Source organism: Cucurbita pepo, chromosome 16 (assembly GCF_057944985.1).
Source record: "Cucurbita pepo subsp. pepo isolate OVF chromosome 16, ASM5794498v1, whole genome shotgun sequence".
NCBI lineage: Eukaryota > Viridiplantae > Streptophyta > Magnoliopsida > Cucurbitales > Cucurbitaceae > Cucurbita > Cucurbita pepo.
The window spans coordinates 4,561,556-4,587,079 of record NC_141813.1 but is presented as its reverse complement, the minus strand read 5'-3'; the positions used below and the strand labels follow the sequence as shown (position 1 = coordinate 4,587,079).

Genomic DNA, 25,524 nt, shown 5'->3' with positions numbered 1-25,524 from the left:
TTATGGATATATCTAAGGGTAGAAGCACCAATGGTCTAGTGGTCGAATAGTACCGTGCCACGGTACAGACCCAAGTTTGATTCTCGGCTGGTGCATCTTGAAAATTAACTATGATGTGCTTTTAATGTAAGAACTTGGGTTTATCCTGATATCATCTAATTTATAGATGATACGAGAAGCACTATCGAGCTTTTCTTTTTTTTTCTTTCCTTTTTAAATCGAGAGGTGAAAATCAAATTTATGGAATTTAGAAGAACTACTTGATGAAAATACGAGTATGTTATGGTTAGTACCCTGCCACGGTACAGACCTGAGTTCGATTCTCGGCTGGTGTATCTTGAAGATTAACTATGATGAAATTAGTGCTTAATGTGAAAACATGGGGGTTTCTTTTCTTTGCTTAATGTGAAAACATGGGGGTTTCTTTTATTTTCTTTTTAGATCGAGAGGTGAAACTCAATCTATGCAATTCTGAAGAACTGCATGACGAAAATACGAGTACGTTATGGATATGTCCAAAGGTAGAAGCACCAGTGGTCTAGTGGTAGAATAGTACCCTGCCACGATACAGACCTGAGTTCGATTCTCGATTGATGCAACTTTAAAGATTAGCACTGATGAAATTAGTGCAACCTCCCCCCGCTCATGCCCATCACGTTTCTTCTCCCCGACGTGTCAACGCAGGCTCCAGATCTCATCAAAACTCCGCACGCCTCGTGTTGCACTCCTTTTTTGTTTCTTCTCTCTTATTTCTTTTGCTCGTTATTTCAATTTCTCCCCATTCTTTTCTTCCTTTCTTTTCAAATGGCAACCTCGCTCGCTCATGCCCATCGCGTTTCTTCTCCCCGACGTGTCCACGTGGGCCCCACCGGCCGTTTCGAGCACATGCGTGCACCCACCGTCGCCTCGATCATGCCGCCCCGCATGCGTTAAATGCAATTTGTGCGCACTCCATGTCGGGTGTGATCATACCAGAACTAATGCACCGGATTCCATCAAAACTCCGCACTCAAGCGTGCTTGGGTCCATATATATCTATATGGATCAACTCGAGGGGTTGTTTATGTTGGGTTTTATGTCTTAAAACTCATAGTTTGTAAACAAAAACATATTCTATTTTCAATAAAGTTATTATTGTTATTTATTCACTAAAGATTGTTATTGAATAAAGTGAACTTTACGATCATTGATCTAAATCCAATAAACTAAGAACACTCTGGCTATAGTATGATTACTTGAACTATATGTAGAGACATAAGAGTGGATCAAGTTCAAGTATATAGTCAAAATGATCTATAGTATAAGGATAAGGCTGAGTACCTTATTCTGGGGACACTATGGATGCGGCCCACTTTTGTATATGATATAAACAATGTGATCACTAAATTGTACATGTGGAGACATGTGAGTGGGGGCGTCCTATGCAATGAGTATTGCATAAGATCGGACCATGAAGAAAACCACTCTCACTTTATAATGTCATTTACTGTGAGTTTGATTTTCTTTTCATTCCATAACCTAGGTAACTCGGTTTTAATCCTGAGCTAACCATGAACTCCTTTTTGTTCGGAATTATCCTTAGATTTGCATGGGTGAGAGTGGCTCTATTTCGCCGACTCAATTGGCCTCCCATTTCAGGGGTAAGATTGGGTGAATGGCTGGGGACGTGGGGTGCAAGATGGAATTCACTCCTACCCACTTTTAGGGATAGAAGAGAGGTAGTTCCCTTAAGCATTGACTCCAGGTCTTGAACAAGGGACCCCACCCTCTCATTGGCCTGAGAGGGATTCGGTTTACTGGTTGGACCACAAACCAATTATTCATTAAAGGATCAGTGAGACATAAGGAACAAGAAGTAACTTTAGGGGTAAAACGGTAAATTGACCTAGCTCTACTGATGAACAACCTGTGAAGGATTGACTTACTAATCATGGTTATATGAAATGGATAGAAATATATCTATAGTGAGGGGAGTGCAACTACTAGGCTATAGTGTTGTGTCCTAGTAGTTAACGAGTGTTGTTGATTAACAAGGTTAATCTTGGATCGTTGGAGCCCATGATCTATAGGTCCATTAGGTTCCTCTGCTAGCTCATATCGGACTAAACAATAGAACAGTGTGACGAGTGAGTTCGAATTGTTCGAAATCAAATTAGGGAATATGCGCTACATATATACGATATATTTAACCGCATTTTTGTTTATTTACGAATTAAACAAAAAGAGAGAATCTGAGATATTTAAATAAGATTTAAATATCTTAATCAATCATGTGTCGGAATTGATTGGGATTGGCATTTGAATTAATATTAAATATTAATTAAATAGTTTAATTAATCATTTAATGTTACTTTAATTTGAAATTAATTATTCAAATTAATTGTTGAATTAAAATGAAGGAAGTCAAAACTTTGACTTCATTTAATGGAAAAATACATGTTAGTGGAATTTTGAGGTGTCAAAATTTGGTTTAACCAAACTTGCATGCTTGCCAAATAAACCCCACAAGTTTGAGTGGAATTTTAAGTGTCAACATTTGGTTAATTCAAACATGCATGCTTGCCACATAATCCCAAACATTTGAGTGGAATTTTGAGTGTCAACCATGGTGAACTCAAATTTGCATGAACATGCAAACATGACTCTTTAAATAGAGTGATCATGGTACATGGAAGGTCTTCTTCTTCTTGGTGAAAAACCTTGAGAAAAAAACCTCTCACAAACACTTTCTTCATATATACAAAATCCCTCCCAAGTTTAGTCACTCATTGGATTCCACAATCCCATTCTAAGGCCGGAGGATAGTGGAGAAGACACTAGTGGTGGTTCGAAACTGGTTCGTGAGGAAAAAGGAGTTTGAACTACAAAAGGTTAATATCTAAACTCATTAAGTTTTAATACTTTTGAACATGCTAGTTATTTACTATAATTGATGTTCTAAAAGTGCCTAAGATCCAAATTGCTTATGCATGTGTTATATTAACACCATCAGTTTAGCCGAAAATTCAGCCTTCTTTTGAATTGAGGTTCTCGCATGCTTGCTGAGCACACATTCTTCCCAAAATTTTCCTTTAAAGTCCATGTTTGGTAGCCCATGTACCATATTCTTCTTCGCTAACTCCTTTAGGCCGTCATGATGTAGGTGATCAAAACAGAGGTGCTAGAGTGATGCCTTGTCTTCTACATCAACTCTCAAACACTTTTCTCGCATGCTTCTTAAGTTCAATTTGTACATTCGATTTCTTCTTATCTCGACTCGAGCAACCAAATTCTCTTCCTTATCCTTCAGGTGTAGCAGGCGGTCCTTTAGGAATATCGAGTAACTGTTTTCTGTGAGTTTCCCCATACTCAATATGTTGGTCTTGAGGTCTGGTACGTAATAGACATCTTGGATTGACCCCATCACACCATCCTTCAGGTGTAGCAGGCAGTCATTTATAGCACTGAATGTTTGATCGACCACCTCTTCCTCGACTGCGTCTTCTTCCACGCCAATTTGCTTGGCTTGACAGTCTCTTCTCATTATTGATTTCTTCGTAACTGTTGCCTCCTCGACCATTCTCGCGGCTTCCACGACCTCTACCTCAAAAATTTTGTGAGTAGAGTGCCTTTTCATCCTTTATCGATGCCTTCGTCTGAAGCGCTTGATCGAGTGGTTCCTCCTTCTTTTTCTTGCGTTGCTCGTGCGCCTCGAGAGAACCAGCAAGCTCATTGACTGTGAACTTTGTCAGGTCCTTCGACTCTTCTATTACACATACGAAATTCTGGAAGTTGTCTGTTAACGACCTCAAGATTTTCTCCACAATCCACGTCTCTGGTAACATTTCTCCATTTCGATTTAGCTGATTCGCCACGGTCTGTACACGTATAATATAGTCAGATACATTTTCTGACTCCTTCATCTTCATGCTCTCCAACTCGCCACGCAGAGTCTGGAGACGCACCTGCTTGACTCGGTCGGTTTCTTTTAACACCTTTTCTAGAGTGTCCCACGCTTCTTTTGAAGTAGTTGCCCTTGCAATCTTCTCAAAGGCCGACTCGTCAACAGCTCGGAATAACATGTATAATGCTGCCTTATCCTTTGATCGTGCTTCCTTTAGCGCCTTGTTTTGCGCTGCCGTATAACCTGTAGTATCCTTCGTTTCTTCGAAACCTTCTTCGACCACCTCCCATGCGTCTTGTGAACCGAGAAGAGCTTTCATTTGGATGCTCCAATTCTTGTAGTTTGTCTTCGTCAATCGTGGTAGCGGCATTTGTCCCATCATGTTTGCCATCGGCTCTGATACCAATTTGTAGAAAATAAATTTGCTCTGATACCAATTTGTTGAATGTAAATTTGCTCTGATACCAATTTGTTGAAATTAAAAGCCGCTCCTATACCAACTTGTAGAAAATAGACGCTCGCTTTGAAACTAACCCGTTTAGATAACTCTCACGAAACTGTGAAGGGGGTGTCGAGAGGGGAGAGACAAGGAGATAAAGAATTCTCAAAAGCCTTTTTCTATTACACACTGTACTTTAGCTCAAACAAGTTTGCTGTTTTTCTTCTTTTGCTCTCTTGTTGCTGTCTCTTGTTCTCTGCTTTTACAAAGCCTATTTATAAGTTTTACTAAAGCTAAAATTGGCCATAACTACCCCATATTTTTCTCCACCCATAAGCTACTCCTTTCTTAAATTACGTATGGATTTTGAATGAATTAAAAAACCAAAAATTCATAACTACTTTTTTTTTGTCTCTCTCTCATTTAAGTTTATTTTCCAATAAAGACCGTCTTTCTAAATGGAAATCTTGAGGAGAGTATCTATATGGCTCAACCAGAGGGGTTCATTGAACAGGATCACGAGCAAAAGGTTTGCAAGCTTAAAAGATCCATTTATTGGTTGAAGCAAGCATCTCGATCTTCGAATATAAGGCTTGATACTGCGATCAAATCTTATGGCTTTAAACAAAATGTTGACGAACCTTGTGTTTACAAGAAGATAGTCATCTCTACAGTAGTTTTTCTGGTGTTGCACGTTGACGATACCCTACTCATTGGGAATGATGTGGGATTTCTGACTGACATTAAGCATTGGCTAGCGACACAGTTCCAAATGAAAGATTTGGGAGAGGCTCAGTTTGTTCTTGGAATCCAAATTGTTCGGAATCACAAGAAAAAATACTAGCATTGTCTCAGGCATCGTACATCGATAAAATATTGATTCGATATAAGATGCAGGACTCCAAGAAAGGATTATTACCTTTCAGGCATGGAGTTCATTTTTCGAAGGAACAAAGTCCTAAGACACCTCATTTAGTTGAGGATATGAGACACATTCCCTATGCATCAGCGGTCGGTAGTCTGATGTATGCCATGCTATGTACCCGACCCGACATATGCTATGCTGTGGGAATTGTCAGCAGATATCAGTCCAATCCGGGACATGATCATTGGACTACCGTTAAAAATATCCTCAAGTATCTTAGGAGAACTAGGGACTATATGCTAATGTACGGCGCTAAGGATCTAATCCTTACAGGGTATACTGACTCAAATTTTCAGACCGATGTAGATTCGAGGAAATCGAAATCAGGATCTGTCTGCAATCTGAACGGAGGAGCAATAATATGGAGAAGCATAAAGCAAGGTTGCATTGCTGATTCCACCATGGAGGCTGAGTATGTTGCTGCTTGTGAAGCAGCGAAAGAATCTGTATGGCTTAGGAAGTTCTTAACTGATTTGGAAGTCGTTCCAAATATGCATCTTCCCGTCACTCTTTATTTGATAACAGTGGAGCAGTTGCAAATTCAAAAGAAACAAGAAGCCATAAGCGAGGAAAACATATTGAGCGCAAATAGCATCTCATAAGGGAGATTGTGCAACGAGGAGATGTGATCGTCACACAGATAGCTTCAAAGCACAACATTGCTGATCCATTAACAAAGCCCCTCACGGCTAAAGTGTTTGAAGGGCACCTAGTGAGTCTAGGACTACGAGTTATGTAATCTAGGGCAAGTGGGAGCAAAGGCATGAGTATGTGATGCCCTAGTTCATTGTATTTCTCTCTACTCAACGTTATAAAACCCCACTAGAGTTTTAGTCCAAGTGGGAGTTTGTTGGGTTATATGTCCAAAAACTCATAGTTTGTAAACAAAAACATATTCTATTTTCAATAAAGTTATTATTGTTGTTTATTCAGTAAAGATTGTTATTGAATAAAGTGAACTTTACGATCATTAATCTAAATCCAATAAACTAAGAACACTCTGGCTATAGTATGATTACTTGAACTATATGTAGAGACATAAGAGTGGATCAAGTTCAAGTATATATAGTCAAAATGATTTATAGTATAAAAATAAGGCTGAGTACCTTATTCTGGGGACACTATGAATGCGGCCCACTTTGTATATGATATAAACAATGTGATCACTAAATTGTACATGTGGAGACATGTGAGTGGGGGCGTCCTATGCAATGACTATTGCATAGGATCGAACCATGAAGAAAATCACTCTCACTTTATAATGTCGTTTACTGTTGAGATTGATTTTCTTTTCATTCGATAACCTAGGTAACTCGGTTTTAATCCTGAGCTAACCATGAACTCTTGTTTATTCGGAATTATCCTTAGATTTGCATGGGTGAGAGTGGCTCTAGTTCGCCGACTCAATAGAACTCCCATTTTAGGGGTAAGACTCGGTGAATGGCTGGGGATGTGGTGTGCAAGATGGAATTCACTCCTACCCACTTTTAGGGATAGAAGAGAGGTAGTTCCCTTAAGCACTGACTCCAGGTCTTGAACAAGCGGCCCCACCCTCTCATTGGCCTGAGAGGGATTCGGTTTACTGGTTGGACCACAAACCAATTGTTCATTAGAGGATCAGTGAGACATAAGGAACAAGAAGTAACTTTAGGGGTAAAACGGTAAATTGACCCAGCTCTAGTTACGAACAACCTGTGAATGATCGACTTACTAATCATGGTTATATCAAATGGACATAAATATATCTATAGTGAGGGGAGTGCAACTACTAGGCTATAGTGGAGTGTCCTAGTAGTTAACGAATGTTGGTTAACAAGGTTAATGAGTTTAACCGATTAATCTTGGATCGTTGGAGCCCATGATCTATAGGTCCATTAGGTCCCTCTGCTAGCTCATATCGGACTAAACCATAGAACAGTGTGACGAGTGAGTTCGTGTTCAAATTAGGGAATATGCGCTACATATATACGATATATTTAACCGCATTTTTGTTTTATTTACGAATTAAACAAAAAGAGAGAATCTGAGATATTTAAATAAGATTTAAATATCTTAATCAATTATGTGTCGGAATGGATTGGGATTGGCATTTGAATTAATATTAAATATTAATTAAATAGTTTAGTTAATCATTTCATGTTACTTTAATTTGAAATTAATTATTCAAATTAATTGTTGAATTAAAATGAAGAAAGTCAAAATGTTGACTTCATTTAATGGAAAAATCCATGTTAGTGGAATTTTGAGGTGGAAAAATTTGGTTTAACCAAACTTGCATGCTTGCCAAATAAACCCCACAAGTTTGAGTGGAATTTTGAGTGTCAAAATTTGGTGATGTCAAATTTGCATGAACATGCAAACATGACTCTTTAAATAGAGTGATCATGGTACATGGAAGGTCTTCTTCTTCTTGGTGAAAAACCTTGAGTAAAACCTCTCACAAACACTCTCTTCATATATACAAAATCCCTCCCAAGTTTAGTCACTCACCGGATTCCACAATCCCGTTCTAAGGCTGGAGGATAGTGGAGAAGTCACTAGTGGTGGTTCGAAACCGGTTCGTGAGGAAAAATGAGTTTGAACTACAAAAGGTTAGTATTCAAACTCATTAAGTTTTAATACTTGTGAACATGATATTTATTTACTATAATTGATGTTCCAAAAGTGCCTAAGATCCAAATTGCTTCCGCATGCGCTATATTAACACCATCAGTATGTGATGCAGCCAAACACTCGTTGATGATGTACTGTTGGCTTCTTATTGTACCAGGCTTCGTGTGGCGTCTTCCTATCGAGGTTTCGTGTTGGCGGCCGATTGAGGAGGTAGACGGTCGTCATTACCGCCTCTTCCAAGAACCTCCGGGCATCCCAGCCATCATCAGCAATGACCCTACTTTCCCAACATGGTCTGATTTTGGTGTTCCACGACCCCATTCTGTTTGGGGAGTAGGGCGCCGTTAAGTGCCGCTGCATGCCGAGCTCATCGCAGTACTTACTGAAGCTCACCAAGGTGAATTTTTTGCCTTGGTCTGTGTGCAACACTTGCATCTTCTTCCAGCATTCGTCCTCTGCTCGCGCTTGAATGCGCTTAATCGTCTGATAAGAATCACGATGTTCCAAATGGACCCATTGTCAAGAAGATTCAAAAAATGGTATGAAGATTCAAAAATGTCAACAACAAAATTCAAACCTATGTTGAGAGAGCTCAACTGATTTCAAACTTGTTGCCTTAGTCACTCAAGCACATCAACATTTTTTGGAAAATATTATTTTTAATTTCATAAAATATGTAAGGATCAAATGACCAATTTGACTTCGTCTTTTGTGAAAATTAAAGGAGATCGGAAATAAATCCCGGCCACAAACGTCTTTTATCGGCAGACTATAAATACCAACAATATGTTATGTAAAAATCAGATTGGTGGATGAATATAATTCAGATCTTAAATTGAAACATTTTCCTTAAAAATACGAGCATCATATTTGTCATTTCTAAGTTTCAAGCAATTCTTGTGATAGAATTGCATCTGAGTCATTCAATCAAGTCTTCATCAAGTTCGATTGTGGAGTGACTCAATTTAGAACAAGGTTTCAAATCTTGTTCTAGATCTTCGATTGTAAGAGGTAATCTAATTCTAGTCTTATCTCTTGGTTGATCCGAAATTTGTATAGGGAGGTGTTAATTACTTTGATTCAAGGGTTCTTACTTCAACAAAAGCTAGGATCGTTGGGCTGAGGATTAGGGTTGCCTTATCAATTTGATATTAGAGCCAGGTTTACATTTTTGTGGTCGACTCTAGAATTGATTTTATTTTTCATTTCTGCTATTGTTTATCTTTTATTTAAATCTGTCCATTTATTTTCTTGTTGTCATTTCCACCATTATTCATCAACTTTTCACTTTGTTCTCATTCTTCCTAAAGATCACGTTTAGATCTTGAAAGAAAAAATCTTATCATATTTGTTCTTACGATTGTGATTATAAACGATCTTTATCATTTTTTTTAGATCATTTACATGTTTATATGAAGATCAAATAAACTTCGATTCACATTTTTTTCTTAATCCATCTAAATCTAGAACTGTTTTGTTCGATACTTTTTTTCTTTCTCATAATCTACGCTTGAAGATAACTTCTAAATTTCCCAAATTCTGTAAAAAGGAGAGTTAGATCGTTCTTAAAATCTTCACGTCCTTTCTTTTTGGAATTTTTTTATTTTTATTTTTTCGTGTACAATTATATCCAAAAATATCTTTGTCCCTTATTTATTTGTTCATTTCTTGTTTTATTTTGTTGTTACTACATAATTACCTTGTCTTGATTGTCTTGAATAGCTCGCTACATCAGAATTGCTTTATCCATATTACCTACCTTGATCATAAATTAGTCACTTTCCCAAATAGCCTACCTTTGTGTGTTAAGCACGAGTGTTCCTGAGTGTAAAATCAGTGAGTTGAGTGTGTGAGGTCCTGAGCATATAAAACTACTGTTTGTACAATCATGAACCAAGACGAGAAAAATGGAGGGGAGATCAATGATCTAGTTGAAGAAGTCCAGAAGAATGAGGAGGAATTGGAAGATGGTATTCATTTGACACTTATTACAAGAAGACTTCTTAAAACTCAAGTTACAGAGAATGATGTTGACGATCAAAGAGACAACCTATTTCACACGCGGTGTTTAGTCAAGGGGACTGCTTGTAGTCTTGTCATTGATAGTGGAAGTTGCACCAATGTAGTAAGTACCATGTTGATCAAAAGGTTGCAAATTCCAACTCAAGATCATCCTAAACCTTACAAGCTCCAATGGCTCAATGATAGTTGAGCAACATAGGTAGTTTCCCAAGCTTTAATATCTTTTACTTTGGAAAAATATAAACATGAAGTTCTTTTTTATGTGTTACCAATGCATGCTGGAGACATATTGCTTGGCCGACCATGGCAATTTGACAGGAGGGTTATGTATGATGGCTATTTGAATAGGTATTCTTTTGTAAAAGATGGTAGAAAAATCACTCTTGTACATTTGAGTTTGCAAATGTATTTGCTGAGCAATTAAAGTTGGAGGAAAACAAGAAAGAGTTTAAGAAAAAAGAGTTAAAAGAAAAACAAGAGTTGAGTGAAAAAATAGAGAAAAATAAAAGAGAAAAAAAATAAGAATGAAAAATGAGATGAAATTGAAGAAAAAAAAGAAAGGGAGAGAGTTATTTGGCTACCGTTGAAGAGGTGAGAAGGTTTTCACAAAAATCAATCTTTGTACTTATGTACAATGGAGGATTTTTGGTCTCTAACTATAACAACTTGGCTTTGCCCAGTGTTTTTCAATCGCTTTTACAGGAATTTGAATACATGTTTCGAGATAAAGAAATACCTCCCAATAGAGGTATTGAACATAAAATAGACTTCATTCCAAGGATGGCCATTCCTTATAAGCCAGCTTATCGAGTCAATCCAACTGAGACAAAAGAAATTCAAAGGCAAGTGGAGGAGCTCATGGAGAATGGCTATATGTGAGAAAGTTTGAGTCCATGTTCTATACGAGACTTATTGGTGCCAAAGAAAGATGAAACTTGGCGCATATGCATGGATAATGGAGTCATCAACAAAATCACGATAAAATATCGACATCCTATTCCTAGGCTAGACGATATGCTTGATTTATTGCATGATTCGTGTCTATTTATAAAGATTATTTTGTAATCTGGAAATCATCAAATTAGAATGCATGTAGGAGATGAATGGAAAACATCTTTCAAAATTAAGTTTGGAGTGTATGAATAGCTTGTTATGCTTTTAGGTTAACTAATGCTCCTAGTACACCTATGCGCTTAATATATAATGTTTTGAGAAAATATCTGAAAAAGTATATTGTTGTTTATATTGATCATGTTATAATTTCTTTAGAGATTTTGCTTAAACATGTGGAGCACGTTAAGTTAGTTTTGATTACATATAGAAAAGAGAAATTTAATTTTAATAAGTGTAGTTTTTGCATGGAAAAAGTTCTTAGTTAAAGTCATTAGAGATTTGCTAACACCAAAAAGTGCAAGTAAAGTTAAAAGTTTTTATGGATTAGCTAGCTTCTATAAAAGATTTATAAACGATTTTAGTATCATAGCTGCACCATTGAATAACTTAATGAAAAATAATGTTGTTTTTAACTGGGGGGAAATGCAAGAGAATGCATTCAATTTTCTTAGGAAGAAATGAAGGAAAACATTATTTGTTTATGCTAGCTTTGATAAAACTTTTGAAATTGAATGTGATGTATGCGGTTTGGGCATAAGTGTTGTTTTAATTCAAGATGGAAAGCACCTAATATATTTTAGTGAAATTTGTTCTTCATTGCATGCTGTTGATTTATTCTTTAAGTAGTTTATGGATTTAATACACTTTATGAAACAAAATTTATCTAATATTTTTATGAGAAGCAGGCAGATTTGATCAAAACATTGCAAAAGGAGGTGATGATTTTTTTCTGATTCGTCAAGGAGGTGATGATTCGATTTTTTCTGATTCGTCAAGGAGGTGATGATTCGAATCCTTTCGAAGAGGGGGAAGATGATAAGAATCATGATGTTCCAAATGGACCTATTGTCAAGAAGATTTAAAAATGCTATGAAGATTAAAATATGGTAACAACAAAATTTTAGAGGAGAGCTCAATTGATTTCAAACTGTGACTTTAGCCATTCAAGCACATCAACATTTGTTGAAAAGTATTATTTTTAATTTCATAAAATATGTAAGGGTCAAATGGTCAATTTGACTTCGTCTTTTGTGGAGATGAAAGGGGATCAGGAATAAATCCCGGCCACAAACGTCTTTTGTCAGGAGACTATAAATTCCCACAATATGTTATGTAAAAATCAGATTGGTGGATGAATATAATTCAGATCTCAAATTGAGACGTTTCCCTTAGAAATACGAGCATCATATTTGCCATATCTAAGTTTCAAGCAATTCTTGTGGTAGAATTGCATCCGAGCTATTCAATCAAGCCTTGATCAAGTTCGATTGTAGAGTGACTCAATTTAGAACAAGGTTTTCAAATCTTGCTTCTAGATCTTCGATCGTAAGAGGTAATCTAATTCTAGCCTTATCTCTTAGTTGATCTGAATTTTGTATGAGGTGTTAATTACTTTGATTCAAGGGTTCTTGCTTCAACAAAAGCTAGGATCGTTGGGCTGAGGATTAGGGTTACCTTATCATCGCCTCTCCTGCCTCACTTTTCACATGCAGCAGGATCAGCCACATGAAGCGGCCTTTGTCATTGACCAGCTAGAGGAAGAGGGTCTTGCCGCCTAGGGTCGCCGGCTTGATGGGCTTATAGATATCGCTGTGCACGAGCTCCAACGGCTCACCGGTGCGGTAGGATGTCTAAGATGGAAAGGCGGTGCACCCCTACTTGCCAATGAGACACCCGTCGCACAACCTGTTCACGCCTTTGATTGCCAGCAAATCGTGCACCATCACCTCCTTGTGTAGTTTTTGTAGAGCCAGAAAATTTAGGTGCCCGTACCTTGCGTGCCACCTCCAAGTTACTGTTGGGTTTTATGTCCTAAAACTCATAGTTTGTAAACAAAAACATATTATATTTTCAATAAAGTTATTATTGTTATTTATTCAGTAAAGATTGTTATTGAATAAAGTGAACTTTACGATCATTAATCTAAATCCAATAAACTAAGAACACTCTGGCTATAGTATCATTACTTGAACTATATGTAGAGACATAAGAGTGAATCAAGTTCACGTATATAGTAAAAATGATCTATAGTATAAGGATAAGGCTGAGTACCTTATTCTAGGGACACTATGGATGCGGCCCACTTTTGTATATGATATAAACAATGTGATCACTAAATTGTACATGTGGAGACATGTGAGTGGGGGCGTCCTATGCAATGAGTATTGCATAAGATCGGACCATAAAGAAAACCACTCTCACTTTATAATGTTGTTTACTATTGAGACTGATTTTCTTTTCATTCGATAACCTAGGTAACTCGATTTTAATCCTGAGCTAACCATGAACTCCTATTTATTCAAAATTATCCTTAGATTTGCATGGGTGAGAGTGGCTCTAGTTCGCCGACTCAATAGGCCTCCCATTTCAGGGGTAAGACTGGGTGAATGGCTGGGACGTGGGGTGCAAGATGGAATTCACTCCTACCCACTTTTAGGAATAGAAGAAAGGTAGTTGCCTTAAGCAATGACTCCAGGTCTTGAACAAGGGGCCCCACCCTCTCATTGGCCTGAGAGGGATTCGGTTTACTGGTTGGACCACAAACCAATTGCATTAGAGGATCAGTGAGACATAAGGAACAAGAAGTAACTTTAGGGGTAAAACGGTAAATTGACCCAGCTCTAGTTACGAACAACCCATGAAGGATCGACTTACTAATCATGGTTATATCAAATGGACAGAAATATATCTATAGTGAGGGGAGTGCAACTACTAGGCTATAGTGGAGTGTCCTAGTAGTTAACGAATGTTGGTTAACAAGGTTAATGAGTTTAGCCGGTTAATCTTGGATCGTTGGAGCCCATGATCTATAGGTCCATTAGGTCCCTCTGCTAGCTCATATCGGACTAAACCATAGAATAGTGTGACGAGTGAGTTCGAAGTGTTCGAATTCAAATTAGGGAATATGCGCTACATATATACGATATATTTAACCATATTTTTGTTTTATTTACGAATTAAACAAAAGGAGAGAATCTGAGATATTTAAATAAGATTTAAATATCTTAATCAATTATGTGTCGGAATTGATTGAGATTGGCATTTGAATTAATATTAAATATTAATTAAATAGTTTAATTAATCTTAATGTTACTTTAATTTGAAATTAATTATTCAAATTAATTGTTGAATTAAAATGAAGAAAGTCAAAATGTTGACTTCATTTAATGGAAAAATCCATGTTAGTGGAATTTTGAGGTGTCAAAATTTGGTTAAACCAAACTTGCATGTTTGCCAAATAAACCCCACAAGTTTGAGTGGAATTTTGAGTGTCTAAATTTGGTTAACTCAAACATGCATGCTTGCCACATATCCCAAACATTTGAGTGAAATTTTAAGTGTCAAAATTTGGTGATCTCAAATTTGCATGAACATGCAAACATGACTCCTTAAATAGAGTGATCATGGTACATGGAAGGTCTTCTTCTTGGTGAAAAACCTTGAGAAAAACCTCTCACAAACACTCTCCTCTTCACATATACAAAATCCCTCCCAAGTTTAGTCACTCATCGGATTCCACAATCCCGTTCTAAGGCTGGGGGATAGTGGAGAAGACACTAGTGGTGGTTCGAAACCGGTTCGTGAGGAAAAAGGAGTTTGAACTACAAAAGTTTAGTATCTAAACTAATTAAGTTTTAATACTTATGAACATGCTAGTTATATACTATAATTGATGTTCTAAAAGTGCCTAAGATCCAAATTGCTTCCGCATGTGTTATATTAACACCATCAGTTACTTCTTCAGTCCTGGCCGAGAGGCTGATCGGTTACTCTATCTCCAACTCCAGGATGTAGAGGCAGTTTGCCGCGTCGAACTTGCGTGAGTAGCCGTCGTCGATCATCGTAGATTTGTAGTAGTCCGCGCTTGATGAAAATGTGGCAGCCAGCCTCATCGAGTTGACCCAGGCTTGCAAAGTTAACCTTAAGCCTCGGAATGAAGTAGACGTTGGACAGCTTGCGATGCTCACCTCCCTTGCCGACGAACAGGATGGTGTCGCACCCTTCAATCTTGACGACGGAGTCATTGCTGAATTTCACCGTCCTGCAAATCTCTGAGTCGAGCTCGGAGGATGTAGACCTGACCCCAATCATATGGTTTGTTGCCCTCGATGTCGATGACAAATCACCGGTGCTCGTGCTGCTTGCCCTTCTCGCCGATATGAGCGAACACTTGCTCCTCCTTTAGCCGAATTGGCTCCCCAGCCGGTGCCTTTGTCACGCCTAGCTGAAGCTTTTCCGCGAGATCTATCTACCCCTCACCGACGATGCTCACCATAGTAGTTACGTTGTCGGTTACTTCCGTGGGTTTTGAATCGAAATTAGGGACGTCGGGGATGTCGGATAGGACCGATGCGCTTACCATGATAAGAGCCGACTCTTCCTCCTTGGATTGGGCCACATGGGCCTTCTCCATGTTCCTGAGCTTGCTCCAGCAACTCTTGCTCTGGTGGCCTTCCTACCCACAGTTTGAGCACTGGATCGGCCCGCTATCAGTTGACTACTTTTGATCCTTTTCTTTCCTGTACGTGTGCCCCCGAGGTTTCCATGACTTCTTACCACCTTTGCCACTAAAGGACCCATTGCTCTCGCTGGAGTTGTCGTGGAGCTTCAGACGTGCAAGCCATTCTCCCTCAGTGAGGAATAGACGACCCTACTTGTTGACAACAGAAGTGACATTCTTCTTCCCTTGCTCGACGTTGCGCAGTCTTCCGGTCGCCTCTTTCACTTTTAGGTCATTCAGGTCAAGTAATGTCTCGATCAAAATTGTGACTTGTTCGAGGTGATCAGGGGCGACCTGCAGCATCTTCTTCACGATTTCTGTCTCGCTGATGCTCCCACCAAGAGTGGTGATGCTGTTAGTGAGACTCGTGATCCGCATTGAAAAATGATCGAGGAATTTTACATCCTTAAAGTTTATCTCTGAGAGCTCATTTCACAGCTGCTCGATGCTGGACTCCCGCACTCCCTACACACCAACCCGATGGGATTTGATCCCCTCTCAGGCCGATTACGCGGTGCGCTTGGTGGAGAGAGACGCCAACATTGTTAGGTCGATATTCTAACCAATTGGGCTATTCAGCTTGGCTTTTGATAAAGTTAGCTCCTCCGCAATGATATACCACCGGTGGATTAAACTAGGCTGTGATACCCCTTGTTGGTTTTGACTGAGCAAATCGGAGGAAATCGTTGACGAGGAAAAAAGCTGAACGAAAATCTTGGAAGAAGAAAATAACGGAAAAACAAATCGAGAGACAGTATTTCAGATTCTGTGCTCAAGACCTGATGATTTTATTTCTTATTCAATTGGGATATTTAAATAACAAGTATATCTAAAAATAGAAAGGAGTGACGACTTAATCCGATGTGGATATTCCACTAACTTCAATTGTGCGGCTTTAACTAAAAAATAGCAACTAAAAATTAGGAATGACTTTTAACCTAAAATAGGGATTTATCTAACACAACAAGTCCACACATGTCATCATCGATCACACCGAAAGGCATGATGGACTCTCCAGAATAAGAGAGCTCAAGCAAGAGTACAGGAGAATCCATAACAGAGGATGAACCAAAGAAGTTTCATTCTCTTGCGGAAATTTATGCGGATACACTTGAAGAAGAATTGGATCCTGATGAGTTAGTGTTTCTCGCAACCAAGGAACCGACAACCAACTGCGAGGCAGCAACTGAGACGATGTGGCAGGAGGCCATGCAAAAAGAGCTTGAATCCATTGAGAAGAACAAGACGTTGGCATTAACTAACTTACCGTCCGGACAAAAGCCTGTCGGTTTAAAGTGGGTGTTTAAGTTGAAGAAGACTAGTGAAGGAAATGTCATCAAGCATAAAGGAAGACTCGTGGCAAAGGGATACGTGCAACGACAAGAAGTTAATTTGAAGGAGGTTTTTGCGATTGTGGTTAGACTGGACACTATAAGGTAGATTCTTTCCCTAGCAGTTCAACACGGGTGCGAGGTCATCACTTGGACGTCAAATCATCATTCCTAAATGGTGACCTCCAAGAAGACGTGTATGTTGCCCAATATAAAGAGTCCATCATAAAGTTCGAAGAGCACAAAGTTTACAAGTTGTCAAAGGCCGTCTAGTCAAGAGCTTGAAGATTCTAAACTTCATGAAGTGCTCGCAAGAACAAGCATTGTATACAAGAAACAATGGGACTTAAACGCTCATTGTTGGCATGTACGTTGATCACTTGATCGTCACTAGTACAAGTGTGGAAGGTGCCAAAGAGTTCAAGTAGCAAATGATGAAATAATTTGAGATGATTGATCTTGGGTTGCTCACGTACTATCACGGTATTGAAGTAGACTAAAGAAAAGATTGCATCATGCTAAGTAATTGGCCTATGCTAAGAAGTTGTCGCAGCAATTTAAGATGGAGGAGTGCAACCCGACCAAGTACTCCATGTTAGAACTCTTGAAAGATGCTAAAGGAAACTTGGTGAATTCCACTGAGTATAGGTGTGTCATCCGAAGGCTAAGGTACTTTACTCATACTCATCTGGACCTTTCATATGCTATTGGAATAATGAGTAGGTACATGAAAAGGCCCACGATGATGCATCATCAAGCGATTAAGCACATTCTCCGCTATGTGAATGAAACCACAAGCTACGGGTTGAAGTATCAAAGAGGGCAAGGTCCTAAAGAACTAGTCAGTTTTACCGATAGTGATTTAGCTAGAGACATTGACGATAGGAAATGCACAGCAGGAATGACGTTTTATCTCAACAAAAATTTGATCTCTTGGCAATCTCTAAATCAATGAACTGTGGCACTATCTTCTTATGAGTTCGAGTTCATGGCAGCAACCGCGGCGTCGTGTCAAGTATTGTGGCTGAGAAATTTGTTGAGAGAAGTGACTAGAAGTGAACTGAAGCCGGTAAATCTCTACATCAACAACAAATCTGCAATTGCACTCATGAAGAATCTAGTATTGACAGACGCAGCTAACAGAATTACACTTGCTTCCACTTCATCTATGAGTGTGTTGAGGAGAGAAAAATCATTTTGGAGTTCGTATGCACTAGAGAGCAACGTGCAGATATTCTAACCAAGGCCCTTGCATGAGTTAAGTTTGCAGAGATGCGAGAATTACTGGGAGTGAAAAATCTCGAACAAAATTAAGTTTACCAAGGGAATTGTGAGCTAATAAACTTGAGCTAGTAGATAGTAACTTTAGTAGAATTAAGTTAAGCTTATGGAGTAACCTCAAGAGAATTGTTAATAGACTTATAAAAAAAGTTACCAACTTTTGGAGCAATTGGAGGAGAAATGGTAGCACTTGCCAAATGTATATCAAGTTTTGTGGTTGTGGACCAAGCCTTATGCTTATTAGGAAGATTTTTAGTGGTTGATTGTTTAGTAGAAAGTTTAGGAAACAAGTTGGTGCTTTCTCCACTATAAATACTAATGAGAAGTATGCTTTTTTCACAACAACAAAAGAGAATTGAAAAGTCAAGTGCTTAAGATTACTTTGTTCCAAAAGCTCTCACCCCTCAAATTTTTCCTTTGCCTCGTTTACTTATTTTGACATATTTCAATCGTGGGTCAAATTCAATATTATGTGGTTACCATCATTAGCATAACTGCTTGTAACGGTCCCATTAGGGTAGTTGTGGGGTCTAATGTTGCCTGAGAAGTTGCTGAGTTGGGGGTGGCATAGTTTCGTTCAGTCGATTCACTGATTCCTTGTGTACTACACCTCTTCCTCTTCTACCCCTTCCTCTACAACTAATAGGGGTCGGCCCCTACGCCCTCTTCCTTGTCCTCTAGGTGGCAAAGTTGAGCTGAGAGAAGCTGCAATGTCGAGTCGAGAGGAGACATGCAGTAAGCACAACACGTGCCAAGCACGTTGGAGTCGAGGGGCTTGGGTCACCAGTTCGAGGTGCGGGTCACAAGTTTGATGCTGGCTGAGCTTTACACATTTTGTCTGGGCAGCGAAAGGGTTGGGCTATGGGGCCTTGTGCTTTCCATTTATGGGTTGTTTCGAATCGCAAGCAGGTAGGACCTGAGTCTGTTTCTAGTTCCTATTCCATTTTTTGTCCAGCACTCATCCATCACGGTGGCAACAACTCTCTCGAACTTGACACTCCTCACCATCAGGCCATCGTCTTTGAGAATATCGTTAGTATCCTCCCTTTTTTTTGTTCTCTCTCTTGGATTCTCCCTCTTCCTTGTTCTTCCTCTCTCTCGATTCGTATCTCTTTAACTTTCACTATAGAAATATTCTATTTTGACTATATACTTATACTTGTGTTGTACTATAGATCAGGGTACTCAGCCTTATCCTTATACTATAGATCATTTTGACTATATACTTGTGTTGGGTTTTATGTCCTAAAACTCATAGTTTGTAAACAAAGATATATTCTATTTTCAATAAAGTTATTATTGATGTTTATTCAGTAATAAATTGTTATTGAATAAAGTGAACTTTACAATCATTAATCTAAATCCAATAAACTAAGAACACTCTGGCTATAGTATGATTACTTGAACTATATGTAGAGACATAAGAGTGGATCAAGTTCAAGTATATAGTCAAAATGATCTATAGTATAAGGATAAGGCTGAGTACCTTATTCTGGGGACACTATGGATGCGGCCCACTTTTGTATATGATATAAACAATGTGATCACTAAATTGTGCATGTGGAGACATGTGAGTGGGGGCGTCCTATGCAATGAGTATTGCATAAGATCGGACCATGAAGAAAACCACTCTCACTTTATAAAGTCGTTTACTGTTGAGACTGATTTTCTTTTCATTCGATAACCTAGGTAACTCGGTTTTAATCCTGAGCTAACCATGAACTCCTGTTTATTCGGAATTATCCTTAGATTTGCATGGGTGAGAGTGGCTCTAGTTCGCCGACTCAACAGGCCTCCCATTTCAGGGGTAAGACTGGGTGAATGGCTGGGGACATGGGGTGCAAGACGGAATTCACTCCTACCCACTTTTAGGGATAGAAGAAATGTAGTTCCCTTAAGCACTGACTCCATGTCTTGAACAAGGGGCCCCACCCTCTCATTGGCCTGAGAGGGATTCGGTTTACTGGTTGGACCACAAACCAATTGTTCATTAGAGGATCAGTGAGACATAAGGAACAAGAAATAACTTCAGGGGTAAAACGGTAAATTGACCCAGCTCTAGTTACGAACAACCTGTGAAGGATCGACTTACTAATCATGGTTATATCAGATGGACAGAAATATATCTATAGTGAGGGGAGTGCAACTACTAGGCTATAGTGGAGTGTCCTAGTAGTTAACGAATGTTGGTTAACCAGGTTAATGAGTTTAATCGGTTAATCTTGGATCGTTGGAGCCCATGATCTATAGGTCCATTAGGTCCCTCTGCTAGCTCATATCGGACTAAACCATAGAACAGTGTGACGAATGAGTTCGAAGTGTTCGAATTCAAATTAGGGAATATGCGTTACATATATACGATATATTTAACCGCAATTTTGTTTTATTTACGAATTAAACGAAAAGAGAGAATCTGAGATATTTAAATAAGATTTAAATATCTTAAATCAATTATGTGTCGGAATTGATTGGGATTGACATTTGAATTAATATTAAATATTAATTAAATAGTTTAATTAATCATTTAATGTTACTTTAATTTGAAATTCATTATTCAAATTAATTGTTGAATTAAAATGAAGAAAGTCAAAATGTTGACTTTCATCTAATGAAAAAATCCATGTTAGTGGAATTTTGAGGTGTCAAAATTTGGTTTAACCAAACTTGCATGTTTGCCAAATAAACCCCACAAGTTTGAGTGGAATTTTGAGTGTCAAAATTTGGTTAACTCAAACATGCATGCTTGCCACATAATCCCAAACATTTGAGTTGAATTTTAAGTGTCAAAATTTGGTGATCTCAAGTTTGCATGAACATGCAAACTTGACCTCTTTAAATAGAGTGATCATGATACTTGGAAGGAATTCTTCTTCATCTTGATGAAAAAACCTTGAAACAAACACTCTCTTTCACATATACAAAATCCCTCCCAAGTTTAGTCACTCACCGGATTCCACAATCCCGTTCTAAGGCCGGAGGATAGTGGAGAAGACACTAGTGGTGGTTCGAAACCGGTTCGTGAGGCAAAAGGAGTTTGAACTACAAAAGGTTAGTATTTAAACCCATTAAGTTTTAATACTTATGAACATGCTAGTTATTTACAATAATTGATGTTCTAAAAGTGCCTAAGATCCAAATTGCTTTCGCATGTGTTATATTAACACCATCAACTTGAACTTGATCCACTCTTATGTCTCTACATATAGTTCAAGTAATCATACTATAGCCAGAGTGTTCTTAGTTTATTGGATTTAGATTAATGATCGTAAAGTTCACTTTATTCAATAACAATCTTTATTGAATAAATAACAATAATAACTTTATTGAAAATAGAATATGTTTTTTGTTTACAAACTATGAGTTTTAGGACATAAAACCTAACGTACGTAGCATTTATCATCCACAAAAAGAAAAAATGACAATGTCAATCTTGAGTGCAAATAGGCTGTTCATTTTGTTTGATGAACCATCTGCCACGACAAAGGAAGAAGATGCCTCAAAGTTTCAAATATGGACTAGTCAATACTTTGGCACTATCGTTATGGTCATCTCGACTACAAAGGCTTGTGCACCTTGAAACACAAAAATATGGTGAAAGGCTTGCTGCAAATTGTAGCTCCAAACACCACTTGTGAGGAATGTATGAAAGGCAAGCAGCATCGGACTCCGTTTCCAAAACTGGGTAAATAAATAGCAACTGAAAAATTCTATGTAGTCCAATTTCACCATCTTTAAGTAGCCAAAAAATGTATCTATTGTGCTCTATGGATGATTTTTCAAGGATGGCATGGAGTTATTTTTTCGTAGAAAAATCAGAAACATTTTATCATTTCAAATGTTTCAAAATAATGGTGGAAAAGGAAATTGGAATGCCTATTAAAATGTTTAAGGACATATAGAGTTGGAGAATTCAACTCTGCAAAATTCAATGATTTTTGCAAACAGCATGGAGTGAAGAGACAATTGACCACAACCTATACCCCACAGAAAAATGGAGTGGCCGAACGCAAAAATCACACCGTGATGAACTTGGTCAGAGCTATGGTGATAGAGAAGAAAGTGTCTAAAAATTTATGGCCTGAAGCAGCCAGGTGGACGATTCACATTTTGAATCGATCACCTACTCTTACATTAAAAGACATGACACCAAAAGAGGCTTGAAATAGAGAGAAACCATCCCTAGATTTTTTTAGAGTTTTTGGATGTGTGGAACATGTTCATATTCCAGATGCCAAGAGAAGTAAACTTAAAGATAAAAGTGTAATATGTGCTTTAATTGGAGTCAGCAACGAATCCAAAGGTTATAGAATGTTTGATCCAGCTACAAATAAAATTATAGTAAGTTATAATGTAGCTTTTGAGGAAGATCGTGAATGTGATTAAAAAAAAGAAGGTGAAACAAAATTGGACCGGGGAAAATATTGAAATGGGTGAGAACAGCCGAAGAAAGAGAAAACACGGAGAAAACGACTGAATCGATTGCGGAAAAAATTGAACTAGTTGCTAAAAATGAAGAAGGAGATATCACGAAAGAACCAACCAAACTTGTTGCTGAAACAATTGAACCAGTTTCTGAAAACAATTTTCTAGTAGTTGTTGCACCAAATTTGATAATAAGGGAGGGGAAAAATCGACATCCACCTATATGGTTAACAGATTATAATTCCGATAAAGGCTTATCTAAAGAGGATGAAGAAAATATGGCATTCTTGATGATTTTAGATGATGTGAATTTTGAAGAAGCTGTCAAAAGCCCAAAATGGAGATTGACTATGGATAAAGAAATAAAATCAAACATGAAACTAGGTGGTTCTACCGAGGAGCAAAGCGAATAGGAGAGAAATTGATTTATAAGACCAAGCTAAATGAGTCTGGTGAAGTTGATTAAAATAAAAAGCAAGATTGGTGGTAAAAGACTACACACAAGAGCATGGAATTTATCATACGAAAGTATATGCACCTGTAGTCAGAATGGATACTGTGAGAATGATTTATTTGCAGCCCAAAAAAGTTGGAAACTCTATCAATTATATGTCAAATTAGCTTTTCTATATGGCGAGTTAAAAGAAAATATTTTTATTGAACAACCAAAAGGCTATGAGAAAAACGGAAGTGAGAAGATGGTGTACAAACTCCAAAAGGCTCTCTACAGATTAAAAGAAGCACCTAGAATATAGCTTAGTCTAATAGAATCCTACCTCATCAAGGAAGGATTCAGAAGCAGATCCAGTGAGAAAACACTCCACATCAAGAGGAAGGGAGGTAAAGTTCTTATTGTAAGCATTTATGTTGACGATTTTTTATTTATTGGAGATGATGAAAAATTATTGGAGTTTGAATATTCTCTGAACAAAGAGTTTGATATGATTGACTTAGATCAGATGAGATTTTTTTCTTGAAAGAGAGGTAATACAAAGATTAGATGATATTTTTATATGACTGACTCAAGTTTTAAATAGATTTGGCGTAGAGAATTACAATCATGTTTGTAATCCCATTCTTCTAGAAAAGAAAATTGGGAAACATGAAAATTGTGCAAAAGTAGATCTAACTTTGTATAAACAAATAGTGGGAAGTCTAATATATCTCATAGCTACTCGTCCTGATCTCATGTTTGTTGTAAGTTTGATTAGTTGTTTTATGGCATGTCCAACTGATATGAACCAAGAGACATCAATCATACAATATACTTTAATATGACCATTAAGTATGAATGTTAAACTCTTGGAATGCTTTTAATAGTTTCATTTTGAGGCTATATAAAGCCATGTATGTTGTATTTGTAAGGGGTTGCTTTTAATAGTTTCATTTTGAGCCTATATAAAGCGATGTATGTTGTATTTGTAAGGGGACTTGAAAATATAGTAAAAGAAGCATTTGTGCTTTTCTTTAGCAAGTGGCTAAGTTTCTTTGCAATTCTATGTAGTTTAGGTTGCTTTTAATAGTTTCATTTTGAGCCTATATAAAGCGATGTATGTTGTATTTGTAAGGGGACTTGAAAATATAGTAAAAGAAGCATTTGTGCTTTTCTTTAGCAAGTGGCTAAGTTTCTTTGCAATTCTATGTAGTTTAGGTTGCTTTTAATAGTTTCATTTTGAGCCTATATAAAGCGATGTATGTTGTATTTGTAAGGGGACTTGAAAATATAGTAAAAGAAGCATTTGTGCTTTTCTTTAGCAAGTGGCTAAGTTTCTTTGCAATTCTATGTAGTTTAGGTTGCATGTAGAATCATTCAAGCTCGACATGATCAATCTTGCTTGTGGAGTGATAATTCTATGTAGTTTAGGTTGCATGTAGAATCATTCAAGCTCGACATGATCAATCTTGCTTGTGGAGTGATTCGAATCTCAATCAAGTATTCTTGCCTTGAGATATTTGATCAGTGGCTAAGTTTCTTTGTAATTCTATGTAGTTTAGGTTGCATGTAGAATCATTCAAGCTCGATATGATCAATCTTGCTTGTGGAGTAAGTTTTTGTCTCGAGATATTCGATCAACAAGGTAATCTGAGTCTTACTTCTTTTATAGTGATTTTCACATATTATTTGCTATGATACCATTTGTAACGGTCCAGATCCACCACTAGCAGATATTATCCTCTTTGGGCTTTCACTTTCGGGCTTCCCCTCAAGACTTTAAAACATGTCTGCTAGAGGAAGGTTTCCACACCCTTATAAATGGTGTTTTGTTCTCCTCCCCAACCAATGTGGGACATCACAATCCACCCCCCTTCGGGGTCAGCGTCCTCGCTTGCACTCTTTCCTTCTTCCAATCGATGTGGGACCGCCACAAAATCGACCCCTCTTCGGGGCCCAGCGTCCTTACTAGCACAACGTCTCATGTCTACCCTCCTTCGAGGAACAACGAGAAGGCTGGCACATCATCCGATGTCTAGCTCTGATACCAAATGATATGGAAATCACTACAAGGGGAGTAAGATTCAGATTACCTTGTTGATCGAATATCTCAAGGCAAGAACATTGTTTGAGATTCGAATCACTCCACAAGTGAGATCGATCATGTCTAGCTTGAATGATTCATGTTGATAAAATTTCTCAACGCAAGAACACATGTTTGTGATTCAAATAATTCCACAAGCAAGATTGATCATGTCGAGCTTGAATGATTCTACATGCAACCTAAACTACATAGAATTGCAAAGAAACTTAGCCATTGGTTAAAGAAAGCACAAATGCTCCTTTTACTATATTTTCAAGTCTCCTTACAAATACAACATACATGGCTTTATATAGCCTCAAAATGAAACTATTAAAGGCGTTCTAAGAGTTTAACATCATACTTAATGGTCATAATTAACCATTATGTAATTGTAAAATAAAAAGTCTTAAAATACATTAATGAAATACAATAATTTTAAATTGTAATCCACCCAAAATTTATAACATGAAACTTCATC

At 37.8% G+C, this 25,524-nt stretch overlaps 1 protein-coding gene across 1 annotated transcript; it reads right to left on the bottom strand.

Annotated features, from left to right (window-relative positions):
- Window positions 1-3,584: 3,584 nt before the first annotated feature.
- LOC147788778 (uncharacterized) lies at window positions 3,585-4,274 on the bottom strand. The gene has a single exon (XM_087118750.1). The coding sequence runs from the start codon at window positions 4,272-4,274 to the stop codon at window positions 3,585-3,587; it is 690 nt and encodes a 229-aa protein (XP_086974876.1).
- Window positions 4,275-25,524: the final 21,250 nt, after the last annotated feature.